This window comes from Passer domesticus, chromosome 4 (genome assembly GCF_036417665.1).
Source record: "Passer domesticus isolate bPasDom1 chromosome 4, bPasDom1.hap1, whole genome shotgun sequence".
Taxonomy (NCBI): Eukaryota; Metazoa; Chordata; class Aves; order Passeriformes; family Passeridae; genus Passer; species Passer domesticus.
This window is the reverse complement of record NC_087477.1, coordinates 71,911,382-71,928,930: the sequence shown is the minus strand read 5'-3', so window position 1 is coordinate 71,928,930 and position 17,549 is coordinate 71,911,382. Positions and strand designations below refer to the sequence as shown.

The 17,549-nt window shown below is 37.7% G+C and overlaps 1 protein-coding gene and 1 long non-coding RNA gene across 16 annotated transcripts in view; one reads left to right on the top strand and one right to left on the bottom strand.

The window, feature by feature from the left end:
- The window catches only part of JAKMIP1 (janus kinase and microtubule interacting protein 1), a 224,658-nt gene that overhangs the window by 102,551 nt on the left and 104,558 nt on the right, over positions 1–17,549 (top strand). For 6 of the 9 annotated variants that reach the window (XM_064418704.1, XM_064418701.1, XM_064418707.1 and 3 more), the window contains 8 exons: positions 405–467; positions 1,618–1,716; positions 4,690–4,791; positions 7,658–7,711; positions 8,672–8,737; positions 11,088–11,156; positions 14,285–14,362; positions 15,946–16,149. In XM_064418704.1, the coding sequence (XP_064274774.1) occupies positions 405–467; positions 1,618–1,716; positions 4,690–4,791; positions 7,658–7,711; positions 8,672–8,737; positions 11,088–11,156; positions 14,285–14,362; positions 15,946–16,149 (735 nt within the window). The remainder of the gene's footprint in view (positions 1–404; positions 468–1,617; positions 1,717–4,689; positions 4,792–7,657; positions 7,712–8,671; positions 8,738–11,087; positions 11,157–14,284; positions 14,363–15,945; positions 16,150–17,549) is intronic. The other 3 variants (XM_064418709.1, XM_064418710.1, XM_064418708.1) reach the window with 2 other exon arrangements.
- Positions 237–17,549, bottom strand: part of LOC135299528 (uncharacterized) — a 28,528-nt gene continuing 11,215 nt past the window's right edge. The window contains exons 3-8 of one of the 7 annotated variants that reach the window (XR_010361503.1): positions 15,143–16,427; positions 14,015–14,287; positions 13,691–13,834; positions 11,717–11,816; positions 9,725–9,887; positions 237–9,115 (exon numbers count right to left, since the gene is read on the bottom strand). This is a non-coding gene — a long non-coding RNA (uncharacterized LOC135299528). Of the gene's footprint in view, positions 9,116–9,724; positions 9,888–11,659; positions 11,817–13,690; positions 13,835–14,014; positions 14,288–15,142; positions 16,428–17,549 lie in introns of all 7 variants that reach the window. The other 6 variants (XR_010361502.1, XR_010361501.1, XR_010361507.1 and 3 more) reach the window with 6 other exon arrangements.

Sequence of the window (17,549 nt, the reverse complement as noted above, 5' to 3'; positions counted from 1 at the left end):
AAAAGCATTTTCATCCCTTTCTCCCTTTGTATTTGTATAGTACTACTTAAAATGGGATAATTTTACAAAAAAAGTTTCCAAACCTTTGCAATGGAAAGCAATAGTTTTGAGTTCAGCTGAGTAAATAAATGTTTTAAAAATGACATAAAGCATATAACTATGGTAACCCACAACTGCTACTTGTAAAGAATTTAAAGTATATGCTAGCTGAAACATACTAGGAAACAAAAGACTGCTACAGGAAGGAACTTTTATTTTCACTGTAGTATAAAATGCTGTACAGCCTTGAAACATTTATGATGGCTTTATTTTTCACTGTGTGACCATTTTATACTTGTCTGAAATCTGATTAATGTAGGCATTCATTTGTCTTCTTTAACAAAACATATGTGTTTTCCTCACAGGATTCAAAATGGGTAGAAGAAAAGCAGCTGTTAATTAGAACAAATCAGGAGTTGCTAGAGAAGGTATGTGGGAATATTTTCACCATTGCTGCCCTTTATTGCAGAAGAAATTGAAAGCACTAAGTACTATAAAATCAGCATTAAATTGCTTTATTTCTCACCAGAAACAGAAACTTAAAGTCTCTGATTAAAGTACCAACATCCTTTTATATTCTTCAGGAATCGCTGATTTTATTGGGAGTAGCATGGATAGCCACCAGAACAGCCCAAGCTGGCTGAGGTTTCTGGTGTCCAACAAAATACACAGTTACACAAAGATTATTATTTCCTGACTAACAAAATTACCTGCTCCCTTCAACATTTTTATAGCTTTTCCACACATAAGTAATGCTGATTGATTTAAGGGTTATTATATTAACTGTCTGAGATACTCAGAGCTGAGCATCTGCATTGTTCTTTGTTGATAGTGGTGGGAAAGTTGGCTAGTCAGCTCAGGAAGACAAAGAACTGATTTTGTTAATTATTAGCTTAATATTAATATAATACAAATAAGATAACCAAATAAAATACCATGATTAAAAGGAGCTACACACAGGTTTAATTTACTTGGACACTTAAATGGGCACTATAAATGTTAAAGTGCATTATGACAGATGCTACACTTCTATTTAGTTTTGTACAAAGAAAAGATCACCCAGTTAAACTAGACAGCAGACCAAAGCTATTAATTGGCATAATTAATAGCCAGTATTGAATTTCTGTTTTGTCATTGTTAGTACCCCAAGGCAAAATTCTGGCAAATTAAAAAGTAGTCATTAAAACTACACCATTATCGTCTTTCATGTACTGTAAAAAATTAGAAGTCTAATTAGGCAAAGGCAATGAGAACAGTCTACCCAAATGTTAATGCAAACCAGTTTTTAATTTGCTGTATTTTAAAAGAAAACTTATACTGCTTAGCTTATTTAGGTACAATATTCATATCACTTTTATGCTACTTCCGGATTATTACTCTAAGAGAACATTGACCATTTTCTGCTGACAGCTCTCAGAAATACTTTCTGATATGAAACTTTTTATCTACATGACACAGCCTGATGTGTAATGAAAAATGGAAATAATTAACAGTTTTGTCTAAACCCCTGGTTTGTAACTCTGTGCAGTATCTTTTCTAGTGCTTACAGGGCATTACCATGTTGTGTTTGTCTCACAGATTTACAGAATGGAACAAGAAGAACATCAGCTGAAGAATGAGATGCAAGATGCAAAAGACCAGAATGAGCTGTTAGAATTCAGAGTGCTAGAGCTTGAAGTAAGAGATTCTCTCTGTTGCAAACTCTCAAATGGAGCAGAAATTATGTTTGAACCCAAGCTGAAATTCCTGTAAAGATTACTGATGTCTGGTGCATGTTTAAGGGAAGTCACTTAGGTATCTATTTTTTAAATGTTGTATCTTGGGATAATGAAATTGATGCCACTGCCTTAATATGTTTTGGAGAGAATGCTCACTAATGTTTATAAAGATGTAATATAGCTAATATAAATTGCATATAGTTTGGTTTTCATCTAATAAAATATTTTGTTTTGCAATATTTTGCCTTTTTTATTTGTTTCATTTCCATAACTCCTCCTTTCCTGCATGTAAAATCACTTGGTATGTATTCAACAGCCTTGGCTGGCATTGATTAAATTAACACACCTTCTCACATCTTGCATGCAGTGATCTGACTAAAGATCTGACATGTCCATCACATCAATGTAGAATTGCTTTAAATTTCATGGATTTACTGTTGACAACATTCATATGAAGTAAATTTATCTTAGAAAGAACACATCTTGATAGCAGACTCCAAAGAATTCCTCTTACCTTAAATCCATTTTCTCATGGTTTAAAGTGGTCATGGAGATAATTGGCTTTAATCAATGAAAATGAAAAAAACCCCAAACCTCTGGCAATGCCAAAGAAAAATGGTAAACCAGAAATATAACTTCTGTGTGTTAAACTAGTATGTTGCCTATACCAAAAAAAACCTCCATACTTTGCATAAATGAAATAAGCACAATTATTTGTATTAGCACTGAACATGTAGCCTGTGATTACAGCTGCAAGCAATGGTTCTCATCCCTCACAAACTGGGCTCATGCAGAATTTAGTAACACTGCAGTGTCTGTGTGTGATGCACAGTTGTCACATGGTTGTATTGCCTGATGACACATTGTTCAGTTTCAAAGATCACCAGCATTCTTAACACTGCCTAGAATAAACTCTCTGACAAACCTGTCATTGTCACTCCTTCATTTTTATCACCCAGCACGTTTCACCAAAAATCTCAGCATGTGTAACTTCTCTGATAAAGATGAAAATGTCATGTCTTCCTGTTATGTGGACCTTCTTTTTGTCTGACATTTCTTAATCTTTTTTTCATCCTTTATCAACCATATGTTTTGATGTCATAGCCCATTATATTCAAAATTATGAATTTAGGTTACTAGAATTTCAGTAGATGTTCAGAAAAATAGATATGGTTTCTAATACATATCTTTATATTTTATGAAAGGACTGTAAAGAAAAATAGAGAACAATTTAGCACTTCAATTGGCCATTGCACTAGAAATTGCTTCCTAAAGTGTGGGTGTTCTTAGAAGTAAAACTGTCCAAAAAATATTTCTTAAGGAAGGAATTCTTCAATAGATCCTTCATGAACGTATTTTTCACATTAAAAAATCACATCAAAAACAGCTCAGTATGTCATGTAAGGTTTTGTCATGTGCCAAAGCTTGGAAAAATTCTTTCACAGAATAACAATTGAAGTATTTTTGTGTGATTGCAAGAAAAGATTTTTTCCTTAGTAGACAAGCATGTAGACACCAGTGTGACAATGGAATGCTTTTGGTAATCAGGACAGTACTTTTTAGCACAGTTATTTCAGATGAAAATTAGGTAAAGTATAAAACACAATCATTTATTTATCAATTAAAGCAAGTTTAGGTGAGATGAATGCAATAGCAACTGATGAACTTATAACAATATCTAAAATCATAACTGAATTTGGATAAGAATTAAAGTTATGGTTTTGGTTTACAACAGCTAAGACATTATTTAAGCCCATTTCAGAATTAGACTGTTGATGTAAATATTATTTTTTAAAAAACTCAAGAGGGGGAAAATCGCATAGACTACAGAGATTTTTCTCTCTACACTGTAGTTTCAAATTAGGTTTAACCTAACTAATGAACAAGATTTGCCATGCTTTGTAACGGGTTTAAGTGAATGGATGAAGCCTGTCTGCCATATCAATTAAAGCACCATGTTTTTGATTTAGGAAATAGGCTAATACGTGCATGGTCATAGGAACTGAAGTGTTTGTAGTAGTGGTCTCTCTGCGAAAATGAAGCTCATGTTGCCAAAGTATCCCCTTGTAACATGGAGATGAAATCTGGTGTTTCTTGCTCATGTTCTCATGGCCAGAGAATTCAGAGTAAGACCCAATGCCTTGGTTGCCCAGAGCCTTCAGTCCAGTCATTTTTCACAAGCACATTAAAATTTATGTTAGCTAAAAGTTGCTTGTTTGTTATGTTATATCTGCCTTCTGAAGAAATAATAGGTTGGTATTTTGAAGAAATGCATGGAATTCATGTACATGGACCAGTTAAGTTTTAGATATACTAAATGTCTAGCTTTAGATAGATGAGAATTTTTAATTTTTTGTTTTATCACAAAGATCATAACTGTAGAATAGTGCTGCCTTTCAACATATTCTGACATCTTGGCTTTTGGAGTGAATATGAATGGGGATTTTAAACGCCCTGATAGGAAGGTAGACTGTACAATAAACAGGGACCAGACACACAGGTTTAATTATAGTGAGAAAATATTCAATATTACTATTTCGTGATGGAGTTTAATTTTTTTTCTGCAGATTTTTCTTTCTAATTTTTTTATTGTTCCATGAAGGAAAACAGTAATTAAATAAGGTTATAATCAGCCTAAAACCCTGCAGAGTATTTCAGGGCTCCAGTCAATTAGGGCCAGTGTTGCAAGGGTTCTGCAGCTGGGGAGTGTCAGGTAGCTTTGCAGACACTGTGTGCATGGAGTCAGTTGGCAGCTAACACCATGTTTTTATTTAGCCAAAATTCTTCAAATATAGTAAAAGTAAGAGGAAATAGAACAGATTTGGAATGAGAGAGGGATCTGCCTTTTTAATGTACAAGTATGTTTGTAAAGGTGGGGAATAAATGATAATGTATAATCACAAATGTTGTTTTTAAACAAATCTTTCCTCAGGAGAGAGAGCGAAGGTCACCAGCATTTAATCTTCATATAACCACCTTCCCTGAAAACAATGGAAGTGCACTTCAACTGTTCTGCCATCAGGAAGGAATAAAGGTATATGCAGAGAAACACTAGAAACAGTTGGATGGCTAGGAACCTTTCTTGAATGACCAGTCTAATATCCAAACAAATGGCTTGACACTTACCAGGGAAGAAAATGCGAAAGAAAAAATTCAGTAAGAAAATATATTTTTAACTGGGAAAACAGTTTCATAAGAATATGATCTGGTTATGTCAGGAGTTCCTCAGTGAAAGTGAAGGCTGGTCAATCAAGATATTTTACATTTAGTCTAGGGAAGAATCTTGATGTTAATGTGATTCCTTGTCAGGCTTGCTACAGTTCATGGTTCATGATATTAAATGTCTTCATCTGAGTTCAGAAATACTACTTTCAGTCTTTATTTTACACCCAGTTTAGTGAAGGCTTTTATTTGTTGAATGAATATGCTTATTTGCCAAGGCCAGGGCCTTGAAGCATGAGGTGCCTGACCCAGAACTCATTCAGATAGGTGGAACTCTTTTAGAGCAAGAACAAGATAAACATCAGGATCTCCCTTGATTACCTTCTGATATAAGGAAGCAAGAATTACTCTTTTCACTCCTGTTCCCCCATGAACAGGCTATTTCTGCAACTTGATGTGCATGCTGGTTCACTTAAGATTGAATTCAGACTTGTGTTGTCAATAATGTTACACAACAGAGCTGGGTAACTTTTCTACAAACTACAGCATAATCTCAGTGTCACTCACTAATGATTTATGGTTGAATTTTTAGTTGTGTTTACAAGTCCTCTTATAAGAGGCTTGTTGCTGTTCAGTGCTTTAATGAGCACAGCATGATCTCTAGAGGAAATAAACTGAAATTGCCCCTGCATATTTTTAGGAAGTTGAGTAGTCTGAAAGAAAAGAATTAAAACCTGCTTCTTACCTACAGATTTGGTTGGATTCTCATCTCCCAAAGCCCACCAAGAGTCATCAGTTAGTATACCACCTACAAATAGAGCCAGACCCACTTTTAGCTTACCTGTTTTTCTAATCTGCATGTTGGCTGTAGCAGGTACAGTGTACCAGTCCATAATCCCTTTTTTCCATTGTCATCTATGACATGCTTTAACAGGTGCATTCTGTTCAATCTGCCTTTCAGCCTTTCAGTTTGCTTACCTGGAAGGTGGGGCAGTCACCTAAAATGGGCAGACTGAAATAGTTGACCTTTTTACCTTAGTGCTTTTAAGAATTATTAACCAGCAGTAGCAATGTAGATTCCAGAATGATGCAAAATCTGATTTGGTTTCTGATTCTTCCTTTATGCATCATATGGAAATAAATTATTAGAATGATTATTTCTGGCTCAATAGAGGCAAATAATTTCCATTCTTCACTAGTGTAACTCATTGACTGAAGAAGTTTCTGTTCAGCCTTGTCAATACTGATTGTAATCAATAGTTTTGTTTTTAACATACACCCAAACACAAGTGTATTAGGATCTGCACCATTCTAGAGTTAGTGATGTGCTCTGGAGCACATATAGTTAAATAGCTCATGTAGCATTTGGGAACACCTCTGAAGTTTTTGGGAAGAGATGGAGGGGACCTCTCAGGACAGAAAAACTCAAAAACCACACATGGCCATGTGATGTGCTGGCCTTTTCTACATGCTGAGTAGAAGTTGAGGGTGGCAGCATTTAACAAGGCTCGTGTATTAAGCATTTTGGACTGCCATGGACTGGGCTATTCCCATGCTCTCAAGGCTTCCTGCCTTCAAACAGCATGGCTGCACGCAGGCTGTCAGTGGAAACGATCCCTGGGCCACGTTAAATTCCAGACCAAACTTGAGATGGTTCAGGAGAATGTGATTATGTCTGGTTAAACAGTTCCATGACCCTTTCCAACAACTTTTTAAACTTTAAATAGAGTTTTGGGCCTAGGAATAGATCCTGGTACAGTGTTAAATACAGACATCATGTGAATTTTATCAGGGAAAGGTTCTTCACCCAGGGGGTGTTTGGGCACTGGAACAGCTCCCCAGGGAAGGGGTCACAGCACCAACCTGACAGAGTTGAAGTGTTTGGACAATGCTCTCAGGCACATAGTATGACTCCTGGGGATGATGAAATGTAGGGCCAGGATTTAGACTGAGTGATCCTGATGCATCTCTTCCAGCTCAGCATATTCTATGATTATGTGATTCCATGAATTTATTGCTCTCTTTTTTGAATCAGAGAAGTGGTTTTCTTTATTTCAGTGACTGAGCCTTAATAAGGATGGTTGTTAAGTTCATTATCTGGGAGCTGAGTGGCAAAGAAATGTGGCTTTCTAATCAGAAAGATGATTATGAGCTGATAAGCTGTTTGGAGGAGGATGTTCAGCCCACTGTGCACATTCTCTTCTGCCATTGTAAGGCTGATTTGGAACTCCATGGTTTTGTTTAACAAAGAAAACAAAAAGCAAACAACCAAGCAAATTCTGAGCAATTACTTGTTCATACTTAGCAATTACTTTCTTAGCAATTACTTGTTCATACTCTCTGTCCTTGTAACTTCTGTAGCTTGATGTGGTTGATGCTCCACTTGATACAAACAAAAAAAAAAAGTCTTTTAGCCCCTTTCTCTTTACATCTTTTAAACCTGTTCATCAGTTTTGATCTTTCCTATGCATACATTGGCAGGATAAGTGTGAATCATACAGGAACATTCTGCCCTCATGCACAGACATCCAGGTTGCTTGTTGTAATTCAAAGTGACTTTTGGTTTTTCTTAAAGTACCAGTAATTACTTTTGTAATTGTGATGCAAAGCTATGTTTAACTTATTTATATTTGAAGTCTTTTCACACAGAGAAAAGAGTAAAGGGTACATAAAATATATCATATAAAAACTGTTTCTGACCTACTTCATAAAAAATAAGTGTCAAACATCTTTTTCAGGACGTGAATATATCTGAACTTATGAAGAAGCTAGATATTCTTGGAGATAATGGGGTAACACTTTTTACTATTACATGTATCTCCAGTTTCATGGTTAATTTAAAACATTCTTTTTCCACAGCAAATACTAACATCCAAGGCAGTGCACAGGGTGATGTCTGTGTTTGTATGAAGAACATAAATGCTAAGGAATGGCTTTTACAACACAAAATTTTAGTTAAAATGATGGTAGTGAAAAGAGTATTTTTTTAAGGTAGGATTTGGTCTTGACCAAATGATACAGAAAACAGGCACTGTAGCAGGCAAAGTGAAAAGATGCAAAACAAGTCAAAGCCAGACCAAGTTGTGAATTATCCCTCTTGAGTAGTAATAGTAGCACCTTCTGCTGTGAAGGCTGTCACTGCCAGGAGTGGATTTTCTGGGAGAAAGGCAAGGAAAACTGTCTCCCCTTTTTCCTCTTTATTGCTAAATACAGTATAAATCTTAGCCACATGTTTGGGGCACAAGCATCCAGGGAGCTGAGTCCAGTTTACAGCTAGATTTAACAGATTTAGGTCTTTTTAATACTAGTTTTAACTTCTAGATTTGCATGTTAGATTTGCATGTTGCAAGTCCTGTGGAGGTTTCTATGGCCCTTACTCCTTGCATTGTTTTCTTTAATTGGAAGTCTGAAGTGCACGAAGGTGAGATTCACTTGCTGCAAGGCTTAGTCTGGTGAACTGGCAAAAACAGGCAAAAAATTGCAAAATCCCTGACTGAAACCACTTAATTTTTGTTGAATGATCTGTTGAAAAAAATGTTGTGGGGCTGGTGTGCTGAAATAGAGTGCAACTTGGGTGCTTCTAAGCACCCTTGGTTTAATTTTCAGTGCTTTCAGTCATGGGATCCTTTTGGTCATGTCTATAATCCTAAATGTTATAATTGATTTACTTTTTGAAGTATGGTTAAAACTTACTGCTCGTGTTAAAGGATAAATTTTTACTCCAATTTAAAATGCATCTTTTTGTATTTTAGAATTTGAGAAATGAAGAGCAGGTTGCAATAATCCAAGCTGTGACTGTGCTTTCCCTCTGTGAAAAGGTAGAATTCAGTAAATATTTTTCTCTGCTAAAAATTGGCTGTGTCTTCTAAGATACCTCATAACATTGCCAGGGAAGCATGGCTTTTCTGTTCAGGTCATCTGGATTGGAGCATGTATTCTTCCTTACATGAATGTTGGGATTGTGATGTCTTGAGGTAAAGCCAAACTTAAGAAAGAAACCCAGTTTAAAAATAAAAACATGTTTTGGAGATACTCCCTTGGCATAAAGAACTAAAAATCCACTTAACACAAGATACTCCATTCCCAGAAGTGCTGGTGTCCTCTGGGAGCAGTTGTAAGGTGCCCACGGTCCCTTTTGGGCTCATTTCTTTCTGTGGATGACTGAAAAAGCTCACAGTAGTCAGTGGTCCTTTCCTCTGTAAATTAGTGGACATAGAGAAAAAGTAGTTTGCACAAGATAAGAAATCAGGTCACTCATTTCTCTATGGCTGATTCTTTACTTCCAGAGAATATAATCTGTATGTGAAAGGGGTGACGTCTAAAACTAAGACTTGTATATTTCTCTGAAGAAGCTCTGTGCATCCTTTTCATATGTTTCCATTAAATCTTTCCTGATGTATTGTTGAAATTCAGAATCAGATATTTTAAATTAAAAATTGAGCAGTTTTAATAATTGCCTTAATTGATATAATTTTGATAGTCTCCTTACCTAAATGCCATAAAGTAAATAATCTACATTATGTAATTTAATAATCATTAATTTAAATGAATAATCGCTATAAGCAAAATAAAAATGGGGAAGAGGGCTAAAATCCCCACGGTTTTTCACTGTGCTGTGGCATTAAAAGAGAAGGAATTTTAGCACTTCACAACAAAAAATGAAAGGAGAAGAACCCCACTATAAAAGGCTAAGATATAGACTCCCAAAAATACTGTTTGTGTCTCCTTTGCCCCTTGGTTTGTGAAAGGCTAACAGACATAGAACGTTCAGGATCAACCTTTAGTTTTACGTATCATTTGCATACCTTAAAAAAAAATTAGGCCTCTAATTTTTGCAAATAGCCCTTCACTTGATTGAGGGTAGCTGTGACAGATGCTCAGAATTTTCCATTTCCACTGGTTTGAAAGGTTCAGGATCCTCAAATATCCATGGTGAGGCTTTCCTTAGGAATATTTTCAGCTTGTCACCTTCAAAATGAAGAAAACAAACATGGTGAAAATAGAATCTCTGGGGAATATGGTGTTCCTGTTAATTTTTTTTTTCTGTAGAAAGCTAACCTGCTAAGCAGATAAAACAAATATCCATTTTTATTCATCAGTCTCTTAAATAATGGGAGGTTTAAAATGAAGTAATGAATTCATATTTCATAAGTTGTAAACTTATGTTTGAAATTTCTTATGTAAATCTTGGGGAAAAAAGCTAGTATGTAATTAATTCCTTTGAGTCTGAGGCCTAATGAATTCACCAAAACACTAAATTAAAGAGTTGATGTGCAAAGGTTACCAAAAGACTTAAAGCAGATATAAGTAGCCCAGTGTTAGTAAACAAGGCAGTTGAGGAAAGCAATAATTATCAGTGGCAAATCTGCTCTCTGTAAGCTAGTCATGGGTCCTTATTGAAGACCAGTGGGGAAATGAAATTAAATAATTCAGAACTGACCATTCCCATGCATTCCAATAAACTTAAATGGAAATACTAACATAATCCTGGTGACAGTTAGTAATTGAGCAAAAGCCTTGTATCCATGCATTTAGCTATTACAATGTGTAATTTTTACCTTTGGAATGCAATTGCTGTTCTTCATTCTGATTGTTTTGAATACCACCATAATGGTAAGGGATTCATAGTAGCGACTACAAGAGCTTCCATCTGTCTGTCTGTCTGTTTTATTTTTCCCTCTACATGACCAATGTTTTACAAGTGAGCCTTTTCCCACAAAGAGTGCAGCAAACTATGCAGAATTAAGTGTTGAGTTTTTCACCTTGTCTTTTGTTTAAATTGCCCTCTGGAAAAATGATGGACTGGAGGCCTGAAGTGAGGTGATGGTTTCACAAATCAGGCCAACAAGCATTTGAGTAAGAAACAATCAGGTTGATTTTGCCTTCTTGACCCAAGTCTATTTTGTTTCTTGAACTTTACAGGGAAAAACCCCATTTAATTTTCTGTAGGAAAGCAACCTCCACTTGTTAGTCTTTAGTGTGTCTCTGCAGTCCTCCATTCTGCCTGTGCTCTCACAAACTATTTATTTATGTGTGTCTCCAGAGTGAATAGATAGCATGGGAGGCGTATATGCCTGGAAGTGCTGGCAACAAACTTGAAAAATGTTTGGTAGAACCTTTTTCAAAATCTCTGCTAATTTTCTATTTTTTCTCTTCACACTGCTGTAGTGGTTGAAGCAAATAGAGGGGACAGAAGCTGCACTGACACAGAAGATGTTAGACCTGGAGAATGAAAAGGTAAGAAACAAAAGCTAAAAATACATTTAACTAAAACTCACGTCAAGGGATTGTGCATATATTTCATCCCAGGCAGGTTTGCTGCCTTTCTCTGCTTGACAGAGATGGCTTCATGGTAAAATAGGCAAGTGGTTTCTAGAACAATCTATTGCTTGTATTCTTTGGGGTGAGACAGAACTTTCAAATCTTTATAGAACAAAAATAGCAAAGATGTATATGAATTAGGGCACAAAGGAATAACTGGAGAGCACATTAACCAAACAGTGTGAAACTGTCTCTGTGCTTTCTTTGTATATTAATTTGTCAGGCAGCAGCATCATCATTTTAATGTTGGGGTCACACTAGTAGAATTAGCAAGGGTATTTCTTTGCTCTCTGGTACTCAGCTTCTGGACAAGCTGTCAAGACCTCTTACTCCAGATGACCTTTCTTGTCCCACAGCCTTCATGCCTAAAGACAGAATGTTTTCTCAAAAAGCAGTTCTGTCTTGAAGAACAAACTGACCTTATTTTTCCCTATGTTAAACAGTTTTAGGAGGAGTGTTTGGCTTTATTGGTTTACCATGCATGCTGTGCTTCAGATCCTCAAATGGTGTTCCAAACACTGATTAATCCTCACCACACCTTTTACAGGTAGATAAGTAAGCAGCATTGCATTCATCCTAAAGAATGGGACGAGACAGGGAGGTTAAGTGATTTGCCCAGGGCCACTGAAGAAGTGTGTGTTTGAGCCACAAACAAAAATATAAGTGCTGAGACTGTGTTCTCTGTTGAGTGTAACCTGTCATACTGACTGTACTTTAACACAGATAAGATACTTTCCACATTAGGTATTTCTTTATTTTTAAGTCTTGTTATGGAAAAATACAAAGGCTTGAGGAAGGGAAAGTGGACACAAATTCTAGAGTCTTTTGTAAAGAAACATGGAAAAAATAGGGGGTTTATAACTTGATATATTATCTTTCCCCTTAATATCTGTGGTGTTTTCAAGCCTTACCATGGAAAGCCCTTTCATCTCTTTGTTTAGCTCAGCAATCTGAGAATCTGCATCCCTAATGATTGAATCAATGAGTTGAGAAATTATATTCTAGCATAATACTTTTAGAAGGACTGAGCAGTGGTGTAGTTGTCCTTGAAACCCATGTTAAAGGTTTGAGGTCCTATTCTTGTTTCCTTCCCTCTTGCTTTCTGTGGGCAGCCTTTGCTATCCCTTTTGAGAAGTAACATGATCAGAGCAGCTGCATTGCTATTCTGGGGTCTGGTGGAAGCTCTGACCCATTTTATAGTCTCAGACAAATGAATCTACCTCTGTGGTGTCAGACACTTGTAAGAAAGTCAGGACCAGGCCTGTCCTTTGCTGTGCACTCCCAGTGCATGGTGGTGTTTCATCCTGTACAACAGCCTTGCAGTTGCTGTAATTCATCCATGTCAGAAAATGAGCCACCTGGGTAGCCGTGGTGGCATTCAGTTGCATAAACGTGGTATCTAATACTGTATCACGTTGTCCAGAGTTCTGAACTCAGAGTTCTGGAGATGCCCACAAAGGGCTGAAAAATATGTCCTACAGGACTTGTTGGAGGCCCTTTCCCTTCAAAACCAGGAGCATGTTTAGAATATGCTGGAGCAGAAGATTCTAAAATGGCTACCATGGCAATAGATGCCCATCTGTTCCCAACCCCATTCCAGCCCCAAGACCAAGGTCTGAGTTAAACTTTGGGTTTGCCTTGAATATTAATTAATAGGTAATTAAAAGAACTCCAAGTTTACAAAATAAATAAATTAAAGTATACAGAGAACAAATAGCACCTTGTTCCTCTGAATCCTCTAATACTGGTCTTATGTTACCAGTTCTACACTGGCAACTGACATAAGAGTTGTCAGAAGTCCACATATATGTCTGATAGCAAAATTTGGCCAAGTAAGTGACTTTGAGGCAATCCCATATCCAGTAAAACTAATCAGAGCAACAGTATTTTAAATTTTTAATATTGGTAATAAAAGCTGCAATTAGTGATCTTGAGAACCCTAAGCATTTAATTCAGCATTTATTCTATATGTGAAGAAAATGCAAAAGTTTGTTGCTTAGAAAACAGAACTATATAAAATATTAAATTCAGTCAAAGGGCTTTTCTGCTTTTTGTTCTACTACTAATTCTTTTGAGTGTGAAAACCTGCTTTGAAAGAAAAGCTAATAAAATTAAGTAACTCTTTGATGTTCTACTTACTGTCATCAAAGCTGGGGAAGGTGTCCCTGCCCATGGCAGGGGGGTTGGATCAAGATGATCTTTGAGGTCCCTTCCAACCCAAACCGTTCTATGATTCTGTGATTCAAAACACTCTAAAGGCAACCATTTGAATGTCCACAACTTGCTTGAAACATCATGTTTTTGATACTGAGTTCCACTGAAACCCCAGTCTGTGGGGTTTATATATAACAGCTGTGAAAGTTAAGGAGTTTGACTTTTAAGAACAAAAGTAAACAATCCATGCAAATCTTAGTTATTTTAAAAACTTCTTCAGCTCTTCAGCTACTCACTCAACCTCTCTGGGCATCCCTTCACCTGTTTCAATTCTCCTGCCTGTAGAAGCTGAGGACCGAGATGTTACTTCAGCTTCAGTGGCAGGTCACGGGACGGTGCTGCAGAATCCAGCTGTGGCCCTGCATGCTCGGGTTTCCTCCCTAGAAGAACACATTAGACAACAGCAATTAGGGCTTGCCCCATGACTTCCTTAAGGGTAATAGGGTAATAATTCCATGGGATATTTTCATAAAGTGCCCAGTCTTGTGTTTCTCTTTTCCCTCCCTTGGCCCTGTGTCAGGTACAGCTATTGGACCACATGCATGTACCTCCCCACTCACCTTTTGCTGCACTTCTCTCAGGTCCAGGCAGGTTTGTACACTGGTGTAGAGGTCAATGCTCTCTAGGTATAGCTTGTTAATATGATACATAGATTTGAGGTGCTAATATAGTAAATTTGATATTCCAGATATCCTTAGGATGAATGTGGTCATTTGCTATGGGTTTTCTTTTGCTTTCAAGTGGAAAGCTTGCATAAAAATTATGGCATTTATGATTCTTCATGAATTAGGATGAAGAACAAACACTCCCTTGTTTTTATTATTGCTCAGGACCTGTTCAGTAAACAGAAGGGTTATTTAGAGGAAGAACTCGACTACAGGAAGCAAGCTCTGGACCAGGCATACATGGTAGGAAAAGAAGAGTCATTAAATTTTTTGTTTGAACAGATCTGATAAAATGCAGGGTTTGTTTGTTGCTTTTTTTTTTTCTTTTAATTATAAAAAGGACTCTTTTTTCTTTATATCTTTTTTTTTTTTGTTTCCTGCCAGACTGGAAATCAACTATTTCTTAAACAAAAGTTTAGGAAATGGATTATAGTACTTACAAGTGTAAAATTTTTGCATTGCATTTTTTATTCCGTGATATGCAAACATCTTGTTGGTATATCTGGAAGCTGGTTTATGTATGAAAGAAACCCCATGACTGATAAAATACACCAGAAATTACTTAAGAACTTTTCCAGTATTTCTTTTCCTGAAGCATTTGTAAGTATTATTGCTACTAACCTATCCTAAATCAGGAATGGCTGTTCTTCCTATGCAATTCCTTCCTGTGCGATCCTATCCAACCTTACCCTTCCTCATTTTCAAAAGGGAAGCTGCAACCTTGCCTTTTCTCAGGCTAAACAGCAATCAGTAATTATCCAGGAATTGGTAAAACTACACATGCAACTTTGCTAATAGTGAGACTTTGGAAATCAAAATATAATGTCCTGAAGCAGTATTTATACACTGTAAATGTTTCTTATGTGGAAAATGTTTTCAGAGAAGAAGCAAGGTCTAATGCTCAGAGCAGATAACAGAGATAAAAGCAAGCAGGCACTATTTCTAGCACTGTGACCTTGGGCAAGCCATTTAACCTCTCTGTGCAGCTGTTTATTCATCACTAGTATGGATGGAATTACCTACCTCGCAAAGGTGTTATGAGGGCCAAAGGGATGTGGTCAGATGCTCTTGATCCAAGTATTGTTAGTCTGGATGCTGGGTTTTGATAGGATCATGCTAACCCCAGTAATCAAGGAAACACTGCCAGGATTCCTTCCTTTCCTCTTGGGAGTACAATTCTCCACATGAATCTGAAGTTCTCCTGTGTTGTGTGCTTTGCAAAGTACTGCAGTTTTGGTCAGTGCATGAGAATCATGTTAGGAATCTGCAGACAGCAAGAGATGGATGAGGGATTAGTGTATACAAGCGTTCCTTCCTTCATTGCTTATGGCAACTTGGAGCTAAGCCAGTGACATAGACTGAACCAAGGCTATCAGGTCACTAGGACAACAGAGAGGTAGAGTGAGATTTCTGTTCACAATTTTTTCTGTGGTCTTTTTATTTTATAGGATGGCTTAACAATTCAGCTGCAGTTGAAGGAAATTTGTTAGTTTAAGTTAAATTTGTAATGTTTCACATCAGGATTTGGAGTTTTATCAGGTACTGAATGTAGACCTATCTTCTGAATCTTTCTTAAGTGGAAGAACCAATGATTTGCTAGAACAGGACCCATCTCCCAGGTGTCAATCCGTGCCAGGAGGCTGCGTGCACTCTGTGTGGAATGCTCCTCACTGCTCACGCTTGCTGCTTTCTGTCTCTCTGTCTGTGTCCATCCTGCCCTCCCGCCTCAGCCTCCGCTTGCTAGCCTTCTCCTCTAGCTCTTGGTGGGTCGTTTGCTTGCTGGATTCAAACGTCAGCCTGTCTGTGTGTGATTTGGGTTGCATTAGAAAATCCAGGAGCTGGAGGCCACGCTGTACAATGCCCTGCAGCAGGACCCAGGCAGGCGGGCGAGCGAGTCGCTGACGGAAGCGCAGCGGGAGGATTTGCGGGCGGCGGTGGAGAAGGTGCGGCGGCAGATCCTGAGGCAGAGCCGCGAGTTTGACAGCCAGATCTTGCACGAGAGGATGGAGCTGCTGCAGCAGGCCCAGCAGGTAATCCCGGTTCTCTCTGCACCCCCTTGGTGTTGGTGTTACCTCTGTGGTTGCCGCCACTGCCCGTACGACAGCATCGCTTCACCCTCACCTCGTGGAGTTCCGTTCAGTCTGGTCTCTGTACAGCTCCCGTGTCAGGACCTGGTTGTGCTGGGCATGGTGCACACACAGAACAAGTCACTGTCTCACCACAAGGTGCTGTTGCACAACCTTTCATGTGTGAGCAACCACACAGTCTTCCACAGGACTCCAGTGGGAGCTTGGTGCAAGTTTAAGGCCTAAAGTAGAAAAAGTCAGAAAGGAAGGTAGTTAGAGTGTAGCAGTCTGAAAGGATTAAAGGCAGAAACAGTAGTTACAGGAATCTATTTTTTTTATTTTTCCCCCCTTTTTATTTATTTTAGCTATTCATGAACTCTTTTAAATAAAATAAAATAGGAAGTCTCCGGAAATCTTTTAAGAGGCCATGTACAAGTTTTCACTCCTTTAAATTAATTCAGAAAAGCCTTGTCTGTCCAAACTGCTTCCTGAAGCACAATTATTGACAACTTAAATAGCAAGGTCCTGGCCTATAGAAGTGTGGTAATTATTTAGTATTGGTAGCATTGCTAGTGTTTTTATGCAAATATTCAGTGAAAGAAGAGAGCTGCATGTATCAGGGTGTTACTATAGCAGAAATAATTGTTTCCAAGGATGTTGTTTCTCCTTTATAGTAGACTCTGGAAATTGTAGGCAGATGTCCTAGATCTTGAGGACTGCTTGGCTACTTTCTGTGCCAGTCTGAAATCACATATTGTAAATGCCAAAATGTGCTATGCAGATGTGTCCAGAACAATGTTATTTCAGGTGCTGATTCAGGTGCTGATTGAGGTGCTGGGGCAAGAACTGCCTTTAGTTTAGTCCAAGCCTCTCTCAAGTTGGCTCCGTAGATGAATAGAGATGAAACTGATGTAATGTGACCCAGCACTGTTGTGATCATCTCCTGTCATCCTGCAGTGGTGGCAAGTCCTTACAGTGCTAGACCTGAGCTCTGAGTTCCAAGAAGTTTCCTCTCTCTACTCCTTGACTCTGTTGTGTTGGTTTGGAATGTGTAACATCGAGAGCAGTAGATGAACTTGTTTAATGGGTTTTCGGCTAGTCTTAGTCATCAGCAATGGTGCACAGAAAGCTGGAGAAGGTAGGTACCAGCTCCCACTAAAAGCATCAGAGAGTAGGGTAAATATATTCAATTGGGTAAATAAGGATGGAGCCAGAAGATATTAGTTTAATATTATTAGTGTAGCTGAAAATTAGTGAGAATGGAGTTTTAGTTAGTCTCTTAGGTAATCCAGTTTCCTAGCCAGACTGTTGGTGTTTCATTCAAAACAATAACAATGCTTTTCAGTTGGGTAAATACTGTTTGT